The sequence below is a fragment of the Acipenser ruthenus genome, chromosome 17, assembly GCF_902713425.1.
Source record: "Acipenser ruthenus chromosome 17, fAciRut3.2 maternal haplotype, whole genome shotgun sequence".
Taxonomy (NCBI): Eukaryota; Metazoa; Chordata; class Actinopteri; order Acipenseriformes; family Acipenseridae; genus Acipenser; species Acipenser ruthenus.
Window position 1 is genome coordinate 271017 of NC_081205.1, and position 15898 is coordinate 286914.

At 48.8% G+C, this 15898-nt stretch overlaps 1 protein-coding gene across 4 annotated transcripts in view; it reads right to left on the minus strand.

Annotated features, from left to right (window-relative positions):
- The window catches only part of LOC117423503 (regulatory-associated protein of mTOR-like), an 84032-nt gene that overhangs the window by 33245 nt on the left and 34889 nt on the right, over window positions 1-15898 (minus strand). For all 4 annotated transcript variants that reach the window (XR_004547794.3, XM_034039398.3, XM_034039399.3 and 1 more), the window contains exons 6-14: window positions 14078-14253; window positions 9919-9978; window positions 7566-7666; window positions 7104-7248; window positions 6408-6483; window positions 3329-3430; window positions 1003-1086; window positions 602-712; window positions 63-137 (exon numbers count right to left, since the gene is read on the minus strand). Coding sequence is in view for 3 of the 4 variants with exons in the window: in XM_034039398.3 (XP_033895289.1) it covers window positions 63-137; window positions 602-712; window positions 1003-1086; window positions 3329-3430; window positions 6408-6483; window positions 7104-7248; window positions 7566-7666; window positions 9919-9978; window positions 14078-14253 (930 nt within the window). In the remaining variant the exon portion in view is untranslated. The remainder of the gene's footprint in view (window positions 1-62; window positions 138-601; window positions 713-1002; window positions 1087-3328; window positions 3431-6407; window positions 6484-7103; window positions 7249-7565; window positions 7667-9918; window positions 9979-14077; window positions 14254-15898) is intronic.

The following is a 15898-nucleotide window of genomic DNA, read 5'->3' on the forward strand; positions in this document are numbered from 1 at the left end:
AACACAAGACCGGGGTTCAAATCGGGTCACAACAGAGATAGAGAGAGAGCCTCCAAACTCACCGGCATGTAGGGGTCTGCCAAGACAGACAGGAAGTACTTGTGGCCATTGTCCTTCACAAGATCAGCTTGGCACGACTGCAACGACAAAGAGTTTGAGAATTAGCACAGAAGGACTGGATGTCCTGACCTTCATTCTCACCCAGGGTCCTTATACCAGCCTTATTTATTGTTTCTTCTAGAAAAATGTAATTTGAACAGATTATTAGAGCAGGGATCAGTCTCCACACCAGCTTGATCCTAACAGACTCTCAGCATTTACACTGGTATCAGAAAGATCGCTCACACAGGGTCCCGGGCTGACAATCCCCAGGATCAGGGGCTACGAAAGAACAAACTAAAAAATGAACACCTTTCTGAAATGAACACAGAGAAATGACCCCCATCTCATTTTCCAGGCTGTCCTAAAACAAACCATTAATGGCTGCGCCAGTAAGGTGTGCTTGCGTTGGTCATGGTGGAGACATAGTACATTAAATGCAATAGCATGAGGCAGAGAGCAGAGGGGAGGGAGAGAGAGGAGAGGAGCGCTGGGTACTCACGCTGTCCACGGCCAGGATTTTGGCCCAGATGAACACCAGCAGTGGCCGCAGCTCCCGCGCTGAACTCTGCAGGAGCTTGAGGACGTAGGGGAAGATCCCGACAGAGAGAGCCTGGGGGAGGGGGAACGAGAGACACTCAGAATCTACTGACAGTGAGGGTGCGCAGGGATGAGGGTGCGCGCAGGGATGAGGGTGCGCACAGGGATAGAAATAAGAAACCTATTGCATAGCGGTTTCACCCATTCCATGTTTTACTACGGACTTGATTAGCCACAGTGTATTGGCAAGAAGCTCAGATGTGTCTTATGAAAAGAGTAAAACCAGGTCAGGATTAAACCACTATGCAGCGGGAGTCTTTTTTCATCCCCAAGAACACGGATGAGTGCGAGAATCAGACTCACCAGACTGACGGCCCACGGGCCCAGGTCCAAGAAGCGGCCCAGCAGGTCCAGCGCTCGGAGCCGGTGCACCTGACTCAGGAGGACCTGAAGGAAGACAGGGAGCAGAAACGAGAGCGCTCACTTTCAGCTGCAGACGTGTATCCTGTGAGTACCTCTCCTATACTTTACAGCAAGTGTTCTCCATGTCTCTCTACGCCTATACAGTATATCCACTTAGACACACTGCATTGTGACCATGATCATCATGTACTGATTTAGACTGTATGATTATAGAATTCATTACATTATGAGACTTTCAGACTGTGCTTTCCGGTGGAAAGGATGTGTCCAGAGATTGCCCTGTTCTACTGGAACTCATTTCAGAAACACAAGAAGCAACGGAAGCTGACCAAAGGAATTTTCCCCAGTGGAGACTGAAGCGGCGGGACTAAAGCCACGGCACGCCCTTCACCTTCATCAGCTTTGCCATTATTTGGGAATGACGTCCGAAGCGGCTCGCGGCTCACGAATGAGATCTTCTGCAATCCATGTTTCAGAGGCAGATTAGTGGACAGATGGCAGGCCCGCGCAGCAGAATTAAGCCTGTCCTCTGTATTAATATGCGATGGGCCCAAAAAGCAGGTGAATCCCTGCAGAAGCCTTGTGCCACCGAACAACAGAAACTCAAACACAGAGCAACTGGCAGCAAGGCTGCAATCAGGAGACAGAGCCAGGGGAGAGGGGGTACGGCAAAGACAGATCAACGTGCACAACGGATGTGCAATCTACATATCTACAGCAATAAAAAATAAGAAAAAAGAGTGATCCATTGAAATAATCAAAGTTGCTAGTTTAAATGCGTTCACACACGGGCTGCACAAACAAATTCCTCCATATGGGATCTGAAACTGACATTTAAAAGACGAGAGTTTCATGGAATGACAGCAATAAAACCTCGTGGGAGCCTGGCAGACACACACATAGGCTTCCAACACGCACACACACCTCGCACGTGTATCGCAGGGTAAACCCAGGCCAGCAGGAGCCCACACCACCACCATCTGCACCCCCTTCACGGGCATGTTTAAGATCTGATTGTAATACAAGAACTCTTTCCTGCACAGCTGCAAAGTAGCTCAGTACAAACTGCAATTTACCACTGGAATCAGAAAGGTCAGGTACTGCCTCAGCTAACATCAATACAGCACACATTCCATTGTTTTTAATCCATTCTATAACAAACATTCAAACAAAGATATTTTATTGCTTTTGATCTTCAACGACCTTGGTAGAATGAAAGCACTGCCCAGAGGTGCACGACCCCCACTCCCCGCTGCTGACCCAACAAGACCTCCCTACGCATCTTTACTGATGGGTTATGATACACTGCACAGATTTCATAGCAAAAGCCTCCATCACCACCACCAGCAGCAGCAGCAGGGTGATTTTCTAAGAGCTGGCTATATTAGAATGTGTCAGAATGTTGCTGTTTGTTTGCAGTGTGTGTGTGTGTGTGTGTGTGTGTGTGTGTGTCTGTGTGTGTGTGTCAGCCTGCCAGGCAGTCACTGCAATGCAAACTGTTACCATTTTTGCTTAAACACTGCTGGAGCAAATCTCTCAGACACAATGTCTACTGTTTAACTGAAGAGAGAAAGCGCAAGACACAATGAATCACGTTGTGGGGTACTAGACCCCTTTCAGGGAAGCACCCCAGTCTCCAGGTCTTGTAAGGGTACCCCAGGGGTGCAGTGGGCCAAGGGGGAAGCGCACAGTATTATAGCCCACCCCGTCGTCCCTCAACAGAGAGGAGGAGACAATCTGACAGCTGCTTCTACGGCTGGAGAAAGTGGTTTGTATAAACAAGCAATCAGTCCTAATTAATCCTCACACGCTTTGGTTTTAACGTAAACGGTGTGAAGGCAGAAGCACCATCTGGATCCTAACGTCTGTCACACTGGGGCTCACACCCCCCTCCACTGCCCTTTGCCAGCAGGGCTGCCTGCCAGCGCTGTCGTGCTCCGGGCAGGGTGGAGCCTGTGTGTCCAAGTACTGGCGCTTCCCTCCTTAGCAAAAAAGAAACATCTTAACATGCTGGTGCGGGGGCGGCAGCTGCAGAGTAAAACGGGCAGGATGCAAGCCTTCACAATCTGTAGATCTGCATGCGATATGGAAGATAAGAAAACGCCAATGTGGCAGAGCTTGACAGCGCTTGCTGCTCCTGGCTGTACGAGGGAAGTTGTTGGATGTATGATAATTGAAGCGTTCTGGTGCATTTACTGCTTGAACATCCCACTCCCACTCCCACTCCCAGCACCCCCTGCACCCCCCAGTCCCCGGGACCCCCTACCTGCAGCACGATGGGAAGCTGCTCCGGGGGGTTACGGTTCTCCACTCCCATCGTCAACCAGACCTGGAAGGCAGTCAGCTGCTCCGCGAAGAAGGGGCTGTGCTGTGGAGAGAACAGGGGGAACAGCAGATCAATCAGGGTGGAGGGAGAGAGGGAGAGGGAGAGGGAGAGAGGGAGGGAGGGAGAGGAGAGAGAGAGAGAGAGAGAGAGAGAGAGAGAGAGAGAGAGAGAGAGAGAGAGAGAGCGGGGCAGACAGCAGGGCGACAAACTTCCAGCCCTCTAAACCTCTGCACCAGGACCACCTCTTCGCAGTCAAAGAACAGGCACTCAGTCCAGTGCTGGGATAGGAGGAATACATTCAATGCTTTACATTCAATTATATAAACATCACAAATAAGAATACACTTCACATGGTTCGCTAGGTGAAGAGAAGCCTAGATTCAGCAGGGCCTTTACTGTGAACAGTTAGCGGTCTACGGGCCTGTAGTATTCTCATATGTGTAGTTTGCACATGAATGGTACAGTACTTAGGAACTGTTTTCACTCTTCCTGTTGGATAGGGACAGGAATTGATGCAGACCAGCCTGGTTATGCACTGAAATCAGTTATTCAAATTCAGATTCACTCATTGAACTGCTTGGAGAGCATTGTGGCACGGGGCTGTGAAAGCAGGAAGCGAGACGTATTGAAACAAACAAAAGCACCTTTAAGAATACCAGAGTCTGAATGTCACTTTCAAGGATAGCAAGCCTACACTGCAGTAAACGCCCTGACAAGCTGTGCAGCGTCTCTCTGTGCTGCAATTAAACACACAGCTGCTCTAACAGTGCCTGGACCACACAGCTCTGTAGGAGTGCCTGGACCACACAGCTGCTGTAGGAGTGCCTGGACCACACAGCACACAGCTGCTGTAGGAGTGCCAGGACCACACAGCACACAGCTGCTGTAGGAGTGCCAGGACCACACAGCTGCTGTAGGAGTGTCTGGACCACACAGCACACAGCTGCTGTAGGAGTGCCTGGACCACACAGCACACAGCTGCTGTAGGAGTGCCAGGACCACACAGCACACAGCTGCTGTAGGAGTGCCAGGACCACACAGCACACAGCTGCTGTAGGAGTGCCAGGACCACACAGCACACAGCTGCTGTAGGAGTGCCAGGACCACACAGCACACAGCTGCTGTAGGAGTGCCAGGACCACACAGCACACAGCTGCTGTAGGAGTGTCAGGACCACACAGCACACAGCTGCTGTAGGAGTGCCAGGACCACACAGCACACAGCTGCTGTAGGAGTGCCAGGACCACACAGCACACAGCTGCTGTAGGAGTGCCAGGACCACACAGCACACAGCTGCTGTAGGAGTGCCAGGACCACACAGCACACAGCTGCTGTAGGAGTGCCAGGACCACACAGCACACAGCTGCTGTAGGAGTGCCAGGACCACACAGCACACAGCTGCTGTAGGAGTGCCAGGACCACACAGCACACAGCTGCTGTAGGAGTGCCGGGACCACACAGCACACAGCTGCTGTAGGAGTGCCAGGACCACACAGCTGGCCTGACTGGGCCAAGGAGCCGCCCACAGGCACACATATAACATTTTAACTAGGATTTAACTGATGTTAATCTAGGTAAAGCAGTCCAAGATTGGTGTTAACTGGGGTCTATGAACCCATAGGTAGGAGTCATTTAATTGCACACCAAGTCAAAAAGTGGTAGGGGATGATCTTGGTTAAAATGTACGTTCCACCGAGCCAATAAAAAAAAAAAAAAGACATTTTCCATAACGAGCATGGCGTTTCTAAAACGTGCTGCAGTGCGTCTGATTAAGCACGTACTGGTAGGTAAACCACAGAATGGTGCAAATCTACAGTGGAATGGAGTAAAGTGGAGTTTCCACTTTAAATTCCATGATCCACAACCATCCCAAGAGCCTGATGCAGAGCAGCACCCCAGAGACAGTGCAGGCTGATACAGGGTGTGCAGAGCAGCACCCCAGGGACAGTGCAGGCTGATACAGGGTGTGCAGAGCAGCACCCCAGGGACAGTGCAGGCTGATACAGGGTGTGCAGAGCAGCACCCCAGGGACAGTGCAGGCTGATACAGGGTGTGCAGAGCAGCACCCCAGGGACAGTGCAGGCTGATACAGGGTGTGCAGAGCAGCACCCCAGGGACAGTGCAGGCTGATACAGGGTGTGCAGAGCAGCACCCCAGGGACAGTGCAGGCTGATACAGGGTGTGCAGAGCAGCACCCCAGGGACAGTGCAGGCTGATACAGTGGTGTGCAGTATCAGCTCCACAGAGATAAGGAGCCAGTGCATACAGACCCTGAATGGCCAGTTACACAACCGCTCAGAATCTTTGATGATAAAACTACTCAAAAGCTAAAGTGCCTTTTTTATTCTTAAAGGATTACAGCAGAGTTTACTGATCAAACCACAGCAGGAAATGGCAGAACCTCATTACCTCACGGGGTTCAAGCCGCACACTGGTTATGCAAAAAGTAATCTCCTGTAACTTGTGTGAATGTGCTTGTGTCTGTTTCGGCCATTCCTCTGTGCTAGAAGCCAGCGAATCTCTTTCCAGACAGAGTTCACCTTTAAAACAGCTGCCTCCCTGCTAGCTCCTGTCCTGAAGGGGGGCCCGGTTTCCTGCCTGCTGGACCATGTTCAAGTTATTGGTGTCAACATCATCAAATTAAACTCATTCCCTTTACAGTGAACCGCGCCACATTGTACAGCATCCCCTCTGCATGCTGAACAGGTTGTAACAGAAAGAGACACTGATTAGCATGGCAAGGACACACAACCTGCACTGCATGCATGACCTGCACATTGAAACATGCAAGAAGATTCACACTGCAAGGACCTGCATCCGGTGCTGCATGCATGATCTGCACCAATGACACACAGTTTCTCCTAACTTGCAAATATTCCAAATGTTCTTTGATTTAAACTTTGTCAAGTTTGGAGGTGGGCATCTGGTTTACTTGCCTTTTCAGTGCCAGCAAGGATCTACAGTATTGTCATCCTCAATGTGTGTGTCTGTCTGTCTCTGTGGGTCTTACTGCACTTACCTTGAATGCCGTTCCCTCCTCGATTATCGTGGGAAGCTGAGACAGGCAGATGTCCACTGCCAGGTCCCAGGCCTGCCTGTAAAAGGATACACGGGTGGAAACATCAGTGAAGTGGTACTGATGAGTTAGTAGATGCAGACAGTACACAGAGAGTGGACAGAGCGCCTCACAGCACACCCACAGTCCAGCCCTGCTTCCCCTCAGCCCTGACACAGGGGGAGTCTAGATATTCAGGGGTCAGCATGCTTGCATTGTGGTAGGAATTATCAAAGAACACATGGATACAAATCACAACAGCCATGACAGAATGAGATAACTAGTCTGCTTATTAACTCAATAACTAGTCCATTATAATAATAATAATAATAATAATAATAATAATAATAATAATAATAACAATAACAAAGTATTCTAGGATAATAAAAGTATGCAAGTGAATAATAACCATATATATATATATATATATATATATATATATATATATATATATATATATATATATATATATATATATATAAAATTTAAAATGACAGCAGGAATAAAAAGAGATACTCTGAGAAAAAGTACAATCCTCTATTACTGCATGATTATATTACTGTCTAACACTCTATATACTGTATCGCTATTCTGCTTGAATCCCCAGTTCTGTGCTGGTGCTGGCAGGGCAGTGCGCTGTAACCCGCGAGGATCACTCACCACATGGCGTGCATGTACGTGGGGGGCAGGCGGGGGCTGCTCACAGGCGTGCAGTTGTACGACCTCATTATCCTCTCGGCCAATAGGAAGTTGCGGAATAAACTGGCAACCAGCAGGTCCTGGCGGAACAGCTTCTGGAACAGGTCTGTGGGCAGAGGAAGGACGTAAGGGCTCTGACAGAAACAGAGCAGAGAAGGACTGTGTGTGTGCCTGTGTGTCTGTCTGTATGTGTGTGTGTGTGTGTGTGTGTGTGTGTGTTGAGCATGCACTGTATTTACAAGTGTAAAATATTGCATTGTATGTGAATGTGTAAGGTGTGTGAGTAAGCAGGAGTGTGCATTTTAATGCATGGCGTGTCTGTGTGTGTTGTATGTATACAAGTCTATGTGTATAAAAGAAGAAAGACGCTTAACAAAAACTTAAGGTTGGAAAAAAACAGCATTGAAAGGAGTGCAGCCTCACCTCTGGGCAGCACGTTCCAGGCGATGGTGTCGGTGATGGCTGTGAAGATCCAGTTCAGCTCCCCTAGCGGAGTGCGACGGTCATTGAGCCGGCCAGGGATCCTAACAGGACAGACAGGGAATAAACATCCAGCTTCTACATGCTTTCCAGCCAATGCGTGTAGATCAAATGGTTAAAGCACAGGCCAGTCCCACAAACCAAGAACATTGCTGTGTTAATGAGGATATCAAATTGTACTGAGCAGCAAAGATTCTCCGGCTCCGCACACTTCTAATCCTTCCTTTCACACAACCCAGACTGCAGCGGGACGCAGCCTGGAACCAGGCTCCCACTGCAGGGCACCTTGGAGCGACCCTCCTCCCTGACCCTCTCCAGTTCTACTGCAGGACACCTTGGTGTGGCCCTGCTCAGTGACCTTCTCCAGTCCCACTGCAGGATACCTTGGGGGGACCCTCTTCCCTGACCCTCTCAGTGCACAGCCCCACTGCAGGACACCTTGGTGTGACCCTGCTCCCTGACCCTCTCCAGTCCCACTGCAGGACACCTTGGAACAACCCTGCTCAGTGACTCTCTCCAGTCCCACTGCAGGATACCTTGGGGGGACCCTGCTCAGTGACTCTCTCCAGTCCCACTGCAGGACACCTTGGAACGACCCTGCTCAGTGACCCTCTCAGTGGGGCTGTGCACTGCAGGACACCTTGGAACGACCCTGCTCAGTGACCCTCTCAGTGGGGCTGTGCACTGCAGGACACCTTGGGGCAACCCTGCTCCCTGACCCCCTCCCTGCACAGCCAGTAGCTGGCTCCCCAGGTGATGGGCTAGAGAGGGGCTGGAGAGGGGCTGGCTCTGCCTCCCTGCTGCCTCCATGAAGCTGTTTGTGAAGCACAGAAACTCGAATGCAGCAGCATGATCAATTAAACAGCAAAACCCTGCCCTGTGCTTAATTAATATTAATTGGGTATTATGGGAGAAGAACCAGGCAAACACGCACACTGCTGCTGTGTGAACTTACTCAATTATCTGTTCAAAAGAATCAGCAATGAAAGGGAACCTTTTTTTTTTTTTTTTTTTAAATGAATCAATAGGTTTTTTTTCTATTCCTGCTAGCACTGTACCTCTCAACAGTGCACCACCGAGAGAGAGAGAGAGAGAGAGAGAGAGAGAGAGAGAGAGAGAGAGAGAGAGAGAGAGAGAGAGAGAGAGAGAGAGAGAGAGAGAGAGAGAGAGAGAGAGAGAGAGAGAGAGAGAGAGAGAGAGAGAGAGAGAGAGAGAGAGAGAGAGAGAGAGAGAGAGAGAGAGAGAGAGAGAGAGAGAGAGAGAGAACATTTTGGGTCTACTGGTGAAGCTTACCAGGAACAGCTTTCAGTTCCTCTGTGGTCTTGAATGCAGAAATGTTGAGACTTGCATAATAAACCTTTCTGTTTATTATTTCGATGTTTTAAGTTTTCATGCATTCCTCTTCGATAATTAGCATTTCATTATCTTGGTTATTAGCCAGCGTCTGTTTTGTGCTGCTTTATGTAACTGGCTCCTTGGAAGGAAGCAGCTCTGTCTCACGGCACTACCCTGTTAAATAAAGTCTGAATAGTTTGATGAAGTCTGTCTCCACGAGGCAGGACCGTGCTGCAGGCTGGCCTTGGGAACAGCTCTGCCAAGGCTGTGATAATGAAACCTTCACTGAAGAGCGAGGGCAGGGTTAGAATGAACTTCCTGTTAATGAAACCTTCACTGAACAGCGAGATCAGGGTTAGAATGAACTTCCTGTTAATGAAACTTTCACTGAAGAGCGAGATCAGGGTTAGAATGAACTTCCTGTTAATGAAACCTTCACTGAACAGCGAGATCAGGGTTAGAATGAACTTCCTGTTAATGAAACTTTCACTGAAGAGCGAGATCGGGGTTAGAATGAACTTCCTGAGCATCCTGTTAATGGCAGCGCATGACTCCCATTGGGAAAGAGCAGGTTTACAGCAGGGAGGTCACGGTACAGATTCAATACCGTGACACTCCTAGTTTAACTCTTAAATACCTTTCTATTGCACGTCACAATAATATACACGCCCTCCTATATGATTTTGTGACGTTACAGGATCCTCTATTGAGAATGCAGATAGTCGCAGGGATGAAGGAGGACTCATCAGTCTGCACAGCAGCTTTGTAGAGAGCCTGGTTAGATACAGCTTGAGTGGGTTTGTCTCCCAACAACTGGCCCTCGATGCCAAGACCTGGGGCGACTCCTGACCAGCGGCTCATTAACATGAGCAGAGCTTCCTGCCCCACTTTCCACATCACCCTGGAAACTAAACCCAACGCCACAGGACAGCATGGGGATCTGACGAACCCTGGCACCTACTTCTCAATTAAATCCAGCGTCACTCCGGGAACCAGCTTGGCACTCTTCTGCATACAGAACCTGGAGAAACAGAGAGAGAGAGGGAGAGGGGGGAAGCTGTGAGATACAGGCTGTGGGTGGCAAATACAATGTATTTCAAGAGGGAAATCAAGCTGGTTTAATACATGATGCAGATTTACTTTGTAATTCTGTATACCTTCGATGGGTCTGCCTTTGCTTATTTAAGCGTAAAAGAAACAAAAAAAGAGAAGATAGTAGTGTAGATTATAAAACAGTAAGTTTTTCTAGCAGATAACAAACTTGTGTGGATATTCGGGTCACTTCCTGTTTCAATAAACTGTAATCATATTCGAGATTCGACTATAAAAATGAAATCGACAAGCAGAGAGAAAAACAGACCGCGTCTGTCTGCTTGACCTAGTCGTGGCTCATGACTGCACTCCACTCAGTCTGGCTAGCACTGCAACGACAGACAACCCCTGATCCGCGTTCGTCTTCGATTTCAGGCAGCCTGGCTGCCTGTCAGTGGGACTGCAGGCAGGCAGAGGTAAACTATTCACCGACAATTCTGCTGATGTTTGGTTTAAAAAAAAAAAAAATGTAACTTGCAGAGTTAAATTGCTGAATCATCACGACTAGCCGGGACACGATTTACTCATTCAGAAAACCTTCAGCCGGGACACGACTTACTCATTCAGAAAACCTTCAGCCGGGACACGATTTACTCATTCAGAAAACCTTCAGCCGGGACACGACTTACTCATTCAGAAAACCTTCAGCCGGGACACGATTTACTCATTCAGAAAACCTTCAGCCGGGACACGACTTACTCATTCAGAAAACCTTCAGCCGGGACACGACTTACTCATTCAGAAAACCTTCAGCCGGGAAAACCCAGAAGATCCAGCTTCTCTGTCCCACCCCAGCTTTACTGCAGAGAGGCGCAGAGCACAGCAGAGCAGAATTTCTTTCTGCAATGGTTTTAATAAAACAGAAACATGTGTAACAGGCTCTCATTGTTCTCCAGCCACCACCTCCCCCCCAGGCCAGAGAGCTGGGTCACGTCCACTCCCAGCACTCAATAGCGGGACGAAGGGAGAATCAATCCAATTAAAAAGGGCCAAACCAGAGGCGATGCCGTGCACAGAAAAGAAAACAAAGATTAATTAGTGTAATGCTATCCTGACGCATCTCATGAATTCGTCCTTGTGTTTCCAATATAGAGATTCATTTCAAAACGGATAACCTACCATGATTTGTACCTTCCTCCAGGACACTGAAGTGCCAGCATTAGCGCTGTGAATGGGAGTGGAGAGCAGGATACTGAAGAGGTGGCCAAGTGCCATCCATCAGCACAGCCTCCAGAATCTACAGTGCACTGCGGCAGCATTGTGCTGATTAGTGACGGCGTGCGTTAGTTACTCTGGTTAAAAGGGTTCCTGATATGTCTCTTTGTACAGTATGATTAAAGTTGAGTTTGAGACGGACATCTGGAGGAGAGCGAGTGGGGAGGAGAAGCATGAGGGAGAGAAATCCTAGATAAAGAGTGAGCGGGCACGAGGGAAAGAAAGAAACTGATCAACGATTGGATAAGCTCCAGCAAACAGGAATGTGATATACATCTTTGTACATCTCTGCAAGCTGCTCAGCGGCAGACTGCAGAGTAGAAGTCCCTCTCGCTTCCTGATTGCCTCCTCCAATACAGAGAACTCCTTTTGCAGCATCACATCAAGCCCCCGAGACCTCCTGCGGTACACGACAGTCAGTTCCACTTCATTAGCTGTGCAATCGAGAGCAATAGGAGCTCCGAGGCACACAAAGGAGTTTCTTTTTGTTCTGCATGTGCACAGGCCTCTGTTTTAAATAACTGAAAGATGATTCTTTAATATAACCAAAATGACTGAAAACGAGTAGCTGGACCACAGCTGATTCTTGGACACTGAACTCTTCATACATCACATAAGTCTTGCACATTTCAGGATCAGATCTAGTGTCGATATCAAGATTAATTGAATAGCTACCCTGAGGGTCGATCATGGTATTGACTGATAAGGAAACTCTGCTCTCTCTTGCAAAGGACAGGTAACGCGTTACATGATAAATGCATTAGCTGGGCAACTCGTCACCAGAGGGGCGTCGAGAGAAAAAAACAGGAAAGACCATGCACTGAGAATAGACTTGATCATGGCGCAGCGTGGCCTGGTCCTGTACGTGTGCCGGTGCCATAGCTCTATCATATTTATTAGGATTCGGGAGGCTCTGTTACAGAGAGTTCCAACAGCCCTTCTAATCAGCAGGGGGGGCTGAACGATAAGCGGGAGAGACAAGCGCGGCTGTGCTCAGCAGAGCCTGTTTACCTGCTTGTTAGATGAAGTGAACAGGAGAGCGTGGGCACTCGCACACCGGCATCTGAATACTGATTGCAGAAAAAAAAGAAAACGTAGCGTCTGATCTCGAGTCAGGGAGAGACACGTCTGATTTCAGGTCAGGGAGAGACACAGGGAAACGCAGCTTCTGATCACGAGTCAGGGAGACACACAGGGAAACATAGCGTCTGATCTCAGGTCAGGGAGAGACACAGGGAAACGTAGTGTCTGATCTCAGGTCAGGGAGAGACACAGGGAAACGCAGCTTCTGATCACGAGTCAGGGAGACACACAGGGAAACGCAGCATCTGATCTCAGGTCAGGGAAAGACACAGGGAAACGTAGTGTCTGATCTCAGGTCAGGGAGAGACACAGGGAAACGCAGCTTCTGATCTCAGATCAGGGAGAGACACAGGGTGCACACGACCTGGGCGGTTTGCTCTTTCCTCGTTTAAATAATCGAACAAGCACAGAATGGAAGAAATCTCCCTGCTCACCCCCAAGCCAGACTGCCACCCCACACGCAGGCTTTCATTGGCTCAGTGCGATCACTGAGGTTGGAGCAAGAGCCCGGGATGGGAGCGCAAAAGGCTGCTGACCGCTGCCGTAGTTTAAAGCAAATCAATGATGAATATAATTGAGAACGTCAGGACTAAACCAGTTCACCTGGAGTATTCATTATATAATATTGTATAGAATATTCTGCCTGCTCCCTTAACCACATGAGCAATTCCGTCTGTTGGCTGGTTTCAAAGACCCAGATTAGTCCTGTTCTTGGACTGCCTTACCTCAGGGGCTAATCAGGGTTTGTTCAGTCTTTACCAGGATTTTTACCAGGAGTCCCTCAATGGCAATCGAGACCAGGGCACGGGTTATTATATAACAATGGAATCCAACCGATTCTGGTCACGTACATTAAACTGAGGGAATCACCCTCCCCCTCCCCCTCCCCTCTCACATGCACTCAAACCAAGCCAAACAGGGACACCTGCATTACATTACACTGGAGATTTCTAATCAGGTTTTCAGAGTTGCTTTTAAAATGCTGCAGCAGCAGCAGCCTCTTATTTGCGATCCTCCTACGCTTTCTTTCTCCAGCTTCACTCGCAGCTCTCAGGAATCAGGTCGAGGAAATCCCTTCAACACTGTGCTCCATCAGCTGTCATTTTCTGCTCCGGTGGACTCTGTAAAAACGCTCTTTTTGCCTCCCTCCCTCCCTCCCCATCAATACATGTATTCTCCTTTACATTTTCAGCCTAGGCAAACCCCATCAGGTTATTTTTTTTTAGCTGCGTGTCGACTGCCTCCTTGTCATCATCTCTAACCACTAAGGTACCCTGCCACCCAGTCCTTAAGCTTTAACCACTAGACCACACTGCCTCCCATGCGTTTGTGTAAGGGGGGGGTGGGGGGGGTCAGTACAGAGCAAGGTACAGAAAGTGCAAGTCAGGAGACAATATCAATCAGAATTTCAAAATTAAACTGCAGGGATGGGATTTAGTCACGCTGATCCTTCAATCTTGTTGTGAACCCAAAATCGTTTCTATGAACAAGTCAATTTCCTCGTATTGAATTACAGCGAGGAGTAGGACAGGGGAGGGGTCACAGGGCACAGTCAATTCACAAGGACTACTAGAACCGCACAAGGGCTCTAACCGACGTTTCTAAATAATTTACTTGATCAAATAAGAAGTGCCTGATCATCGTCAGCAGGAGATACCCAAGACACCCCTGTGCAGGGAGACAGGTCCCCTGGGAGAGGGTGATGTCACAAACGTGGGCGTGGCCCTCACCAGCGCAGCGCGATCTTGATGGGCGTGGTCAGGCAGGATGTGAAGAGGTCGGCCGGCAGGTCGGAGTTCATGGGGAGGAGCTCGCTGGCGTCGCACGCTGCCAGCTGGATGCAGTTCTTCATGGAGGGTGGGAGCGGCACCTGAGCCAGGGGGTGGTTTGGGTTGATGGCAGCTACCTGGAGAGAGAGAGACAGAGAGAGGGGGAGAGTCAGGGCATCGAGTTCCAATCCTACACAGCTGAGGAGGACCAGGGGGGCTGGGCTCCATTCTGCACCAGGAGACCCCAAAGTGCTGTGCAACTGAGAGTGCCAGGCAGCATGTCGATTATATTAACAATGACAGGCTCTGAGAAAAGCAATCAATCACAGGCTAGGCAGGTCAGGCTGCCTCAGATCAGCAGGCTCATCTGCATGGAATCACTTTGTGCTAGTCTCCATCTGTACCAGCATGGCAAACTGGAGAACTCAATCCTGAGCTGGAGAAAAGGCAGGATGTGTCTCGTGACAGGTCACTCATTACACTACAAATCGAAAAAAGACTAAATGAAACAGCCCTGTGATTTAATTACACTGTCTCTGTCTCCTGGCCTGACTGCTTTACAGTGGGGTTAAAAGCCTTCTCACCCTGTCGCCCTTCAGCTCTCGCTGGTGAGTCACCGCGCTGCCAGGAAAGATGTGTAAAGCTGTGCAGGTGCCTGAATACAACAATAGCCTAATCAGAGTGTGCAGCAGCCTTCAGTGCAAAATAAACAAATACAAGGAAACAAAAGAAACACAAAAAGAATAACGTGATTCTGTGCGTTTTTGTGTTTTCCCTGATGTCTGTCACTGAGTTCCTCTAAATCACTTAAGTTATAAGCACCCCCCCCCCTCCCTTTTCGAATTGTACAGCTTGGGTGCTTTCAGCTGTCAAGACAGACAGCAGCTTTCACCGAACTGCTTTGAAAAGCCACACAATCTTACAGCACAGAAGCGCTGTGTTAAACAAAGGAAAGAAGAGACAGACAGACCGAGAAATGCACCACACGCGATTAAAACCAGATCCATTCAAACCATTAGCAACGCCTTTCTCAATGGTAAAACATGCTGCACACACACACACACACGTTTGTATGAACTAATACAGAGAGACGGTCACACAGAAGCAAAACTGGATTGCACACATGGGCACACGCGAGCGGACACACGCTTGCACACTCTTGCACGCCTGTTTGCACACACACAGATAGGCCTCCATGCACACAGCTCCCAGTCCTGCAGAGAAGCTGCTGTGACTCTCAGTCCTCTTTATGCTGCTCCGTGGACCTGTAATGTGTTTTCTGTGTTTCATTTTATGCAATATCACTAATATAGTTTGCTAGACAGTGTTCATGCACCCAGCAGTCTTTGCAGCAAGTAAATATATTTGATTTTCAATGATTAACTGGGACCAATGCTGGCTGAATATTCAGCTGTCCACATGCTCGAGATTGCTCACAGTTTTTGATTAAGTTAAGTATTGAGAGTGCTCAATATGTTGAAACACAGAGCAAACAAAACCAGTTATTGAAGAAATCTGCAGCAAACAAAGAGCCGCTTCCAGCCTGGACTGTCCTGGAGCTGCCTGGGACACAGCCCTGAACCCTGTCCTTATCCAGAGAGAGTCTCCCCCAAGCCGTCCATTTGCACACAATACACTGTCCTATCATCTCTGCCCTCCTCCGGCTGCTGGAGAGACGGGTTCCAAGCTCACAGTGCTGGAAACTCATTAGTTTAACAGCCAGTTTAGTTCAATCAGTTTAGTTTCTGCTGTTTCCAGATAATCAACCAGTTTAAAAACTTT